The sequence below is a fragment of the Netta rufina genome (genome assembly GCF_964035555.1).
Source record: "Netta rufina genome assembly, chromosome: 7".
Lineage (NCBI taxonomy): Eukaryota > Metazoa > Chordata > Aves > Anseriformes > Anatidae > Netta > Netta rufina.
The window spans coordinates 14,630,647-14,642,875 of record NC_140130.1 but is presented as its reverse complement, the minus strand read 5'-3'; the positions used below and the strand labels follow the sequence as shown (position 1 = coordinate 14,642,875).

Genomic DNA, 12,229 nt, shown 5'->3' with positions numbered 1-12,229 from the left:
TAGTAAGCTCTTTATAAAGGATAGATATTTAATGATTCTGGTCGATTCATTTCTTTCTATCTTCTCTTTTGCTGACCATATTCACAGACTGGCCTTGAGTTTTATTCAAAGAGCTGCCTCCATATATTTTCTATATAAGAATAGAATGCTGGAAACAGATTGACTGGAAGTGATGCTGAATGCTTCCTCTATACATCTTGCAAAATACGCATATTCTCTCTGATATTAGGCAAAACCAAAGCATTTTATGTTTTGTTAACATTGGTAAGCTTGTTCTCCATTGAACAGAAATTCATGATTCCTATTTTAGGACTTGTATGGTCTAGTTTTGGGTATGGCCCACACTAAAAATGGTCTCCAGCATGGCTATGGTATGGCTATTTCAGAGAATTCTCCTGATGGAGAACTGGTTTATACAAAGGAGAGAGAAAAAAAAAAAAAAAAAAAAAAAAGGCTTCTCCATTATTACTTGCTTTCTGAAACTAGAAAACCACCCTGAAAAAAATAAATCTTTATTTGCTATTGCTATCTTTATGCATAGGAAATGCACAAAACTTCAATTAGAAGTATTTTTGTAGTTATAATAGAGTGTTTTCCTTGGAATTAGAACAGAATTCTGGTTGCTCTATTTTCTTTGAAATGGGTTGTGTTCTCTTTCTGTTCTTACAGGTGAGAGGTGTGTCTAGAACAGAACACCCAAAACAAGTTTGAGAGTAGAACTTGGACGGAGGCTTCAGTACAAGTTAATTTGCACAGAAGATTCAACAAACCCCTTCCATTATAAGAACAGTTGGATACAGCTCATTTATTTTTTCCTTTGTTTGTATGCTATATTTCTGATTAAATTGAAATTAAAATTGAACAGGAAACAATCCAAGTAAAACAGAAATTGTTTTGGATTCCCAGGGAATACAAAAAAATCTAAATTTATGTGTCTATCTTATGTTTTTATATATATATATGTATTATATACATATAATTTATTTATTACTCCTTGTTTTGCTTCAGTGAGGTTAAGTCAAAGGACTAGAAGTCAGGAGCTCTGGGGTTTATTTCTCGTCTCTTAGAAAACTGCTGAAGGTCACCTTTTTTTAGTCGCTTCACCTCTCTGCTTTACTACAAAATGGAGTTTTAAGCTCAGCAGGTTTTTGAAGAGTAATTCATTAATGTAAAATAATAATAATAATAAAATATATATATATATTGTCTGCCTTGGCTGGCAGGTGCTAAATAAATTGAAATTACATCTATGTTCTTTAAATAATGAAATTATCTTGCGCGAGGGTTCTCATGTTGATTCTGCTCTCCTGTAATCTGCTAAAACATAAAAGGCAAGAAAAAAGACATTTTAAAAAGCTCCTGTTTTGTAACAGCTCTGTCTTTAACTTCTGGTAATGGCTATCTCTTGTCAACAGAGTACAAATCAATTTAAAGGCAAAAGCCAAACACTCTCATTTACATATTGTTAACTGCTCTCTCTTTTCCTGTTAAACAGGAGGAAAAAGTCATTAGAGTTGAGTCAGCTGTCTTATTAACAGAGGAGTGGGGTAGGATGTGAGAAACACCTTTTAAGAATATACATCTGAACAGATCTGGAAAGGGACAGCTACATAGTACCAAGGTTTGTCCATTGCTTGAGAGGCTTCTGCTTTTTTTCATTTATAAACTCTCATGTTTTCATTGTCAAATATTACCAAAATGAAGAGCTGCTCTTTAGTTTCATTGTAACTAAATCCCCATCAGGCCAGAGGGACTGTATGAAATAGTGTAGCTGACAATTGCCATGCATACACATAGAGGGAAAAATCTCTGCCATGACATTCCTTTATGATTAAAACTTTGTTACAAATCATGAATGAATTACGGAATAGAAAGCTGGAAGAAATCAGACTGATTAGCTGAAGGACGTGGATAAAATGACATTTCTGAGACCGTTGTATTCTAAAGGATTATTTACTGTCTGCTTACAGAACATCTTAAGTCCTTTTGCAGAGGGAGTCAGTTTCCTGTTTAGCGTAATGTTTTTGTAAGCTAATGAGGGCAAAGCGTGAGCCATAGGCAATGATGCTGTGATATTAGCTGTGACAGGGAGCTTGATCATAATTATCTTAACGAGGATAGGGTTAATTACAGTGGAAACTTAAAGTTTTTTCTATTTGAATGAGACGATGCTGAATACGTTGTGATGTTTTGTCGGTTTGATGTGACTTGGGAAATTGCAATGGAAATCTCTTGGCAGCACTTGCTCTCCTCTGGGAGCAGAGTGTGAGCCCTGCAATGAGGTAACTGAGATGGTACCTGTGGGTGAGATAATGCACACTTCATGTCATTAGAGCAGGGAAAAGCAACCTGCAATACACCTTAGTGATGTTTATTAGCTTTCTTAAACCGGGGAACAGCTACTTACCACTGCCCTTTCAGTGCGGGTTCTATTGTAGTGGTAAGATTGTTTTGAGACAATTTTTCTGCTGTGAACTAGGAGAAAACAGGCCAGATTAATTTTAGTCTGTTTGTCTTCCTTGGGATTTCCCTCTTTTTATACTTGTCCCTTTATGGTGTTAGCGTGTTTTTTACTGTGCTGTATATATGTGTATGCTCTCCTCTCCTATTTTGTAATGGATTCATGACAATACTTGGAGTGCGCTAATATAAATATCTTACCCTCGATAAAAATGCTGGTATTTTGTACTGATTCCTACCTCAGCTTCTCAAAATGCTTTCCATATTAATTTACAATAGCAATCCTTTCTTAGGCAGGTAATGCAGATGGGAAAGTGAAGCACATGCTGAAGTTTGCACTGTAACTTGCCAAGTCACCTAAAACCTATTCCATGGATTCTATGCACGCTTTTTAACTTCAGAGTACAATTGCTGGGCAGTATTTCCTTATATATTATGATTATAGATGTTGTTGCCTTGGATTTTGTAGGCAGTATCATTGAATGATGATGAACACATTTTTCGTTATTTCTTTACCAGCTGTCTTTCCAATTTTACATCGGTGCTAGTTTTTTTCATCTGTTTAAGGTGAAAAAAGCAGAATTCAATGAATACCGAAATAACATATGGATGTAAATTTATGTTAATGTCTACACCCTCTCTGTAGTGTGGCAACCCCTCCCATCTCCCTGGGCTCTGAATTTAGCTGATTAAATCACCAAATGCACACTGCTCTGATGACATGAAAACAACAATTAATAAGCAACCCCCTGTGTAACACAGCTCCTTTTTAACTGAGCAGCTAATAACATTACATGGCAAAAATTATCAAAACCAGACAGGTGTAAGGAGATTTGCGCACAATTTTCTCTGCCTATCTATGAAACTAGTACCCGTGTATTCAGGCTAGGCTTGTGAAAGAAAGGCTGTTTCAATAGGCAACTCCCTCTAGTGTTTCAAGGCCTTTTGTCCCACTTCATGGCTTGTCATTTTGTTTTATGCCTCCCCTGCAGCAGTTTTGGATGTGTGCTTTCTTCTCCTTGCCAGTTGCCAACCATTTGCTGATTCTCATGATAAGAGTATTATATTTGCATAACATAACTCAGGAACAATGTGTATTTTGATGTTGACACTGACCAGAGCCCAAACAATGTTTTTTCACAAAGGACCTATTAACATCCCATAAGGCTCTGTGGTGTTGACAAGGAGGTGGCCTTCTCTGAACTCCTTTGGCAAGTCAGAGTCTTACATTAAAATGTGAGGTTTGGAAATAATCCACTATTTATATAATAAAGAGTATTTAAGGGGAATTTGCTAAACTAGGTTTGTCAAATAAACTGAAATGAAAACTCATAACAGCTTGATAAACTCACTGCTACTTCCTCTGGATTATTTTGCCTTTTAAAGGTACTTGGGGGGGAAAGCACTGTCTGAAATGTTTGCTGATCTCCTTATCTTGACTTTGGCAAAGCCAAGTCTGTTACGACCCCTTTGCTGAAATGGCTAGTTTAATACAGCATGCTGCGCAGCACTGTACAGGTCATGCAGGCTGAATCAAACTTTTCCAAAGTAGGTTGTGTAAAGGCAAGTGCAAAAAGCGTGACTATTACTGTGGTGGTAGTTTCAGTACATTTAGAATACAGACTTTTGTTCCTGCAGTTTCAGAAATGGTAGTCTCAGAATGTGGTAACAATATAGATATGCCGTAGGGTGTAGGCTTGGCAAATTTTCTTCAGGTCTGGCTGCCCGGTATCCACCTGGCATTATCAGTAGTTCCATCTCCCTTCCCGAATGCCAAGTCAACAGGGCTTGAAGCATTTAGGAGTCCTTGGATTTGGAATATACTGTTTCTGTGTTTTGCTGAGTGTTACTTAGAAGTTTAACGTACAGTACTCTGTTCAAAGGTCACAGACTTGATATTCTGGAGAAAAACGTTTGAACCCTCTAACTGTGATTTATAAGTGGTCAGTAAGTTGCATCTACAAGAGCTGTAATTTGTTTTTGTTGGACAGATGAATGTTAAATTGTCTAATTTGAAATCCGTATACTTTCTAATAATACTTGTGTTTTCCTCCAGTTGTAGTGCCTGTAGAACTCTTTAATGGGGACCTAAACTGTATTTTGATCCTTGCCAAGAACTGGGGAAGGGTGGGGAAATCCCTTCAGCATAAATGTCATTGGAAAGTGAATAAATAGTATAGACCATATCTCCCTTATTCATCACATATTATAAAACATTCAAGAGATACAGTGCTGATCTTTCCACTGGTAGGCATAGTAGATCAGCTGTCAAGTCATGCAGTCTCAGCATATCTTTAGGTGTCTGGTAGGTGAATAAGCTGTGAATGTGTGTCTGTGTGTATACTCCATATACCATGAGCCTTACTTTATTATATTTTTTTCCCCCTACTGGAATGTGCAACCATTAAAATCAAGTTTGGAATAGGTACCAGAAGTGGTGGTGGTCTTTTTTTCCCCCTATACTTTACCCTCAGGGGAACAAATACCTCTAGAATGCTGTTCATTTTCAACCTATCATCCATGTTCCATGGATGTGAAATGCTCCTTTTTAAAGCTGCTCTCTGCAGTCTGACCTGTGGCTTGACAGTGGGACAGAAAGTTCCAAAAAGGAAGTAAATGTCTTTTCTGTCTGCAGTAATTCTGCATTTTATTTTGTAGAGAACATTTTATTTTGCTTGCAGAGACTCATGGAGAAGCAAATTAAGTGGTTAATAAAAAGAAAAAAAATAAAAACATTTTCCATTTCCTATTATTGCATGTAGGGTAACTGCTAAGAAATGATACTTGAAGTTGTATTTATTATTGTTAGCGGGGTATGATATTTCTTGGCAGAAATGATGGATGACAACTTAAATTTGTGTCCAGGGAATGAAGGTGAACTGTGACAGAGTTATTTATCTTGGGAATGGAGGTTAGGGTCAGGCGAGGCTGGGTGCCTGAAGGCACAAGACATTGACAAATTCATCCTGCAGGCCCCATATCTGAAGCCTTTTGTTTTGGATCCTGGCTACTCACTAAGTGACCCCCATCCTTCATCCTGCCAGCATGTGAAGGATGTGTTGCAGTGCCAGCACTCCCTTTGCCACTAATGCTTGTCATTCACTCTTCTGACAGGCCCAAACCAAAACTATTCCCACTCTTGAAAGGGAAGGTTAAAATATTTATTTCAGCTCATAATGGCCTCCCTGATTTAGTGGAGTATCATTTTTCCTGTTGTCTTTGTCGTTTGCAGGTCACTAGAAGGACTGAAAACATTCAGTTACTTGGAAGAGCTGATCTTGGACAACAATCTACTCGGAAATGACCTTCTGTTACCCAGGTTACCCCACCTCCATACCTTAACGCTCAACAAGAACCAAATATCCTTTCAAAGAAATACCTGCAAAATGTCAAATGAGTTTTATGTGTCAGCCAAATTAAAGTATGTGAAATATAGTTCATGTGCAGACAAAGCATTCTCTTGCTTGGCACCTGGAATACTTCATAGTAATTTATTATAGGTCATTCATAAATGAAATGCACCATTATATCTTCCTGTTGCTCCATTTTAGTGAGAGATCTAAGTTATGGCTCTGAAGAAATCTTTTTTAATAGATAAAATAGAGAAAGAAAATAATGCCAGTGCTACCGGAGTGCTGCAGTTCCTGTGTTTGCTTGCGGTTCTGTTGCAGGCTGACCTCTAGTGGAATACAGAGTGCAGTGAAATGATATTAAGTTTTTATACTTCAAATAGCTCTTAAAACAATAAAGTAAAGTAAAAACAAACAAAAAAGAAAGAAAAGCAATATTTCTTTCTATGTTAATGAAGGTGGTAATAGGTTCAATGTGGTAGCTTCTGTGCAGTAGCAGCAATTAAAAGCGAGTCAGTGTATTCTTGGTGTTTTAACTCTGTACAGATTCAAATGAAATGCTGTACAAATCAAGGTCTTAATACATGAAAATGTTTAGATGGATGGTCAAGTCTGTTCATAACCAATTAGGCACTGCTGCATATGTCTGAAGTTAGTGCCTGCATAAGTTTATTCATAATAAATATTTCAGCATTTGCCGAAATATTCTGCTGAATTGGAGCCCTCAGTCTGTAGGCTTATAGATAATGGTCTGTAAAAACTAATTATCTGCAAGGGCTGGCCTTGGATTTGATTATTAAATCATTTTCCCATACTTTGACCCTTATGGAGATTTGAAGTTGTGTAATATATGATTTTACAAAAGTGAAGGGTGATCAAATTGTGGCCAAAAGGCCAACTGAGGCCTGCAGAGTCCTGCAACAGAGTCCTGCAACAGAGGCCTGCAGAGCACAGACCATGAAAGCCCTCTCCTTGTAATTGCAGAGTGAGGACAAGGCTGTTCTCAAGGCTGTGCAGGCTTTTATTACAGACAACATAAACAAAGAACAATTTACCTCCTACTAAAAAGCAAAATCCTCCTACTGAGGAGAATAATAACTACAGATTCTATGATTTCTGCATTTATTTTTGACTTTATAAATAAATAAAAATCAGCAGAGTAACTTTTATACTTGTGGGCCGTGGAAATTTGCCAAGAGTGTCTCTTGAGCCATGAAAGTCATAACTGTACTCAGTATTTGGCTAGATTTCAGGTTAATACCAGGATTCTGTGGGTTGGTTTTGAGTAACTGTTTTGTTTTATTATTTACTGCTACAGTAATATGTGAATTGGTCATGCTTTGATGAAGAACGTACAAGAACATTTTTGCTGATACTATTGATGTCTGATGCAGCATATTTCCATCTACAAAGCATGAAGTGTGAATTCATCTTTGAGATCCCAGAGTGTGTGTGGGGTGTGTGTGTGGAAGTCTGTTTTGGGTGGAGGGGTATCAAGGAGGAGCTTTGCAGTTACTAAAGGGAAGACAGGTAAATGAAATAAGAAATCAGTCAGCAAAATCAGAGGAAAAAAAAATCCTGTCAGTAGTATTCTTTGAAGAGGTTTTGTTGGTCTCACAGACATACTTAAAATACCATTGTCAAATTGGTAAGCTCTCAAAGTCAATGATAATGATAAGCAGGGTTTGATCTATTCTAGCATTTTTTAACTTCATAATTTTAAGATTGATTTTGATGCTTTGAGAATATTGAGCTACTCAGGTTATAGAAATAATGTATGTGTTTTATAGTGTGCTGCCAATAATTTAACAGAGGAGTTGCAGAAGTGCTTGTAAAGCATCTAATGTATACAAACTGCCCAGCGAAGAGAAGATAACCACTGTTCTTCATTAATGTTTTGAGCCTTAGGGAACTGTGATCTCTTGTAGGGAAGATAAAGCAGTCTGCAGAAGCAGAGAGGCCTTCCAGATTCCTCTCTTCAGTGTGGATAGCATATTTGAAAAAGAGCTCTTGTGAACTTGGATCACTTCTTTTTAAGCAATCATTTCTTTACAGATTTTTTTTTAATGTTCAAATCTACATTTAATAGAAATAAATGAAATACAGGAAAGATCACTTAATATATGACAGTAGCATTACAGAAGGGACACAAATGAGTGAAGAATACAGATCGGAAACAACACTAGAATTGGTGTAATATTACCATGTGTATGTAAGTATATTCATATGGAGAGACAGAAGGAGACATACAAATAAAAAGCCAAATTGACCCGTGTGAAAACTAGAATAACATGAAAACTTTTCGTCTCATGCGAGAGCTTTCCTGGATATCTCTTAATATTACTGTACTCTGCCCTTTCTCTCCTTTTATTGTGGTTTTATTTTGATCCAGATAGTTCTGATAAGAGCTTTCTACTCCTTTAACATGGCTCACACATTGTATGGTGCTATATGTGTGTTGTCTAGATACACTGTACAAATATGAAAGCTTATCTCTAAATCACAAAAATACTTATAATCCTCCACTATTTTTTGTCTTTAAATGCTAGTTTTGTATTTCAGCTACAGGTAGTCCACAGTTTTTCTCCTGTAAACAGAAGAAGCTGATTTAAAAATTACAGTGTAAAAAAGTTTCCTAGTGTGATACCTGAAGTTTTGTACAGTGTGAAATCTGTTCAAAAATATTTTAAAATGCAGACCAATACATAGGTGGAATACATAAAGACTTGTTACCAACGTTGTGCAGTTTTTGGTTTACATGTCACCGATGTGTATAGTATGATTTACTTTGGGAAACCTGTCATCTTAGTTTCTCTGTCAGGCACACTGGATGGCAAAAAGCAGCACAGACTAAGGTGGGTGGTTGTTAGGAAGCTGGGTTTGGAGGTGGACTCACAATTGCAGTTGCCTAAACTTACAATGTGAAATCTCACTTCTTTTAACTGTATTTGCTAGGTACTAAGAATTGCACAGGAAACCTCCACATAGGTTTATTCTGAGGTGTTTATAGCAGTGGTTGTAACAGTGGGTTGGGTTTCATGGCTGTTCACTGTGCTGACAGTGGCTGTTCTTACAATGGGATCTACACTTTATAGTGTAGATGTTTAAATTTCCTTGGATGTTTCAATCTTTTTAATATTTGTTAAAGCTACCCAAATGAGCAGCAATGGTAATTTTTCAGATATATTTTGAAAAATATCACCTTTCTGCTGAAAATTAGTTGGTGTTCATTTCCTCATTTCAAAAGAGACAGGAAAGACATAAAACAGGTCTGAGATTCTCTCAGGTAAAAGCTCGCTTTCTTTACTTAATCCAGTAATCTGGTCATTCATTTAACATTAAAGAATAAAGATGTTGATTGTAGATGTAGAATGCAAACATTGAATCCAAGTCTAGTTTTTGAATGATTTAGAGGAAAACCAAAATATTTCACACCACAGAATGGGAAATACGGAGCTGGGCATAATGCCCAATAGTGGTATATGCATTATTTATGATAAGGGGAGCTATCAATGTGGTTCAGATCTAGGGATTACATGTTCTTGAGTCTTTCAAAAAAGCATGGATTGAGTACCTCAGCTAAAGAATGTACCAGTACATACCTGTGGTACAGTCTGTCTTCATGGAATTCTTATCATAATGCCTAACCCCAAGCTGTAGATTGTCATTTATTTTGCCATTGTGCTTGTTCCTACGTTATTCTGAAGTGCTTGAAGACCTAGAAGTCCCAGACTTTAACTAGAATCTCATTATGTTAAGTGCTGAGGACTTGATGTTTAGATTGAGTGAATACACTAAAGACACAATATATCTTCTATTGTTCACAGATCCCTATCTCTACTAAACAAAGATCTAAACTGAAATATTAGATAGAGCATTATTCCTGCATATAATTCTGAGAACTCTCCAAGTGATGCAGATTTGGTTAAATATGAATGTGGCTTGTTATAGAGCCACAGGACCTGATGAACCAAAACCCTAAATGAATGCTGTAAAATATTTTGAATTTACTTGAATGTGGAGCCTTTTTTCTCCTTCTTTTAACCACATTAAACCCCACTTTTCTTCTAGAATGAAAGGTACCTGAAGCAACAAGTAATGTGAATGCCTAATGCTAAACATCAATGAAAAGGAGAGGTAGTCATCAATACAGCCTTCTCCTCTTCTATAGTGGTCATTTGGACCAGTTTGACTGAAGTTGTCAGAATTTTTATAAACGGTGAGCTGCTGCTTTATTCTTCGTTGTCTATGTTGTCTTTGGAACCTTGAGCAACAAGTGGAAGGAATAGTGTCAAAAAAAAAAAAATCTTAGAAAGAAAGGATATATGGTTTCAGGATAGACTGCTCTAGAGCACCAGAAATGTAATTTGATTGCAGAAATAGAAGCATATCTCCTTTTCCTCATCTTTGAATAGAATAGCTCATTTGGAAGGGACAATCAAAGCTTTAACTGCCTGACCACTTCAGGGTTAACCAAAAGTTAAAGTATTGAAGGCGTTATCCAAATACCTCCAGTTTAATGCCTAACAACATTAAAAACTTTAAATCTGCAACCTGGGAGCCATGGGCTTTCTGAGAGACACTTAAAATCACTGGAAACTTCAGCTACGCAAAGAAAGCTAATTGTACTCCAGTAGACAGTATTTATTCAGCATGTAGGAAGCTCACCACAAGATATATGGACTTAATTAATTACTACCTGTGCTGCACCTTTTCTTTCTTGAGCATGGTAGTTTTAAAGTGAGTGAACAAGGCCCTGTGTCAAGGCCTTATCTCCCCATCAGATAGGGTTCAGACCAGAATGTGGCATACAAATGACTGTGTGTGACATCCTATTGCACACAGAGAAGGGGAAGATGTATACTTGCATATTGCAAGCTATTTCTGTGGTTATCCAACCCTGAAGACCTAGCACATTCTAATGGAAAAGCGTTCAGGTGGCAAAGATCTTTTCATACTGCGTTCAGAGGAGAATTGGTAACTTCTGCTTCAAGGCTATTTGCCTGTGGAATCGCTTGTGATTGCTACATCATGTTTGTGATAAATTTAATTGAAGCACATGTTTCAAATGTGAATAAATACAGGTACCTTACTCATTTATGACTCTGGTAAAAGTGCTATCCAGCAGTTTTAATGCTATGTGGACTACAGCATCTGCATGACATCATTGGTTGAAGAAGACTTTTGAGTGACAGCTTTGTGTCTTTCTGTGTGGTGGTCTAGAATTTTGTGTGATGTTTCTGATATTCTCTAGGCAAACACTTTGTGAATATTTTGAATATACAGGTGATTGCTCCTTGTTTTGTCCTGTTGCTTCCAAGAACTTCCAAAAGCTGTAATTACAGAAGGCCATGAATGCTAATAGCTCTTTCTTAACTGTTTTGGGAAAGCAGGATGGCCAAAAAATTGAGAAGATGAATACAATTTTTTTGAAAGAAAATGGCAGTACAACTTGGAAAGCACTGAGAGAGAGAGAGAGAGAGAGAGAGAGAGAATGGTTACTTTTCTCATAAAGCCAATTTGAGTGTGACTGGTAAAAAGATTTGCTGTCAGAGGAAAAGGTTGCAGAAAGAAATTCCAGTTTCCTTTGCAGGCTTCAAATTGTATTAAAAACAAAACAAAAACAAATAACCCCCCTGAGTAGTGAGATATGAAATATATATAGGTTAGTTTATTTGGACAGTTACATTAGCATAGCATTTTTATGCAATTATGTAGAATAATTTCATTTAGGAACTGTTATCAGATGTTGTGCTTCTGTGTAGGTTTCACCAGCAGTTCATAATAGCTGAAAAAGCAATTTATGAACCAAAAATATTGGTAAGAGAGGAAACAGTATGGAGTCTGGGGATGTTCAGCGTTAGTCCTGAACACTTAGAGCAGCAAGACTGCTACAAAACAAGTTAATTCTTAGAGAAGGGTGATATGTCATTTGCCTTGGGCTTTTGGTTGCCTGTTTTTTTGCCTTCTTGAGAACCTCAAAGCCTATGATAATAGGTATGAGATTGGTCACTGACAATAGAAAAGTCCAACATGCATATTTCTAGGATAAATTTTGCTCAGCAGGTTAATTGGACTGCTGACTATAGTACAGCATTTTCCAAGTAATGCCATTGATATTGTTTTGACATGTAGTGTAGCATTTGATTTTCTTAACAAAGGATATGGTAACCAGTTGTGTGTGCTTGTGCATAGGTATGCTGTGAACAGTCTACTATAAATATACAAGTGTGTTGGTATGCATACATGTAACATAATTAAGAAGCTTTAAAAAGTTAATCTGAATATGAGAGATACCCAGTTCTTGTAAATATTTCCCTAATTTAAAACTGGAAGTGGTGCAAGAACTCATTATCTTTTAATGAGAATGAAATTTTAAAATACATCTAGTATGTTTCTGTTAATTGTTCGTGGAGATC

At 36.8% G+C, this 12,229-nt stretch overlaps 1 protein-coding gene across 1 annotated transcript in view; it reads left to right on the top strand.

The window, feature by feature from the left end:
* The window catches only part of LRMDA (leucine rich melanocyte differentiation associated), a 677,631-nt gene that overhangs the window by 364,230 nt on the left and 301,172 nt on the right, over positions 1–12,229 (top strand). The window contains 1 exon segment of the mRNA XM_084290336.1: positions 5,693–5,825. Within this exon segment, the coding sequence (XP_084146462.1) occupies positions 5,693–5,825 (133 nt within the window).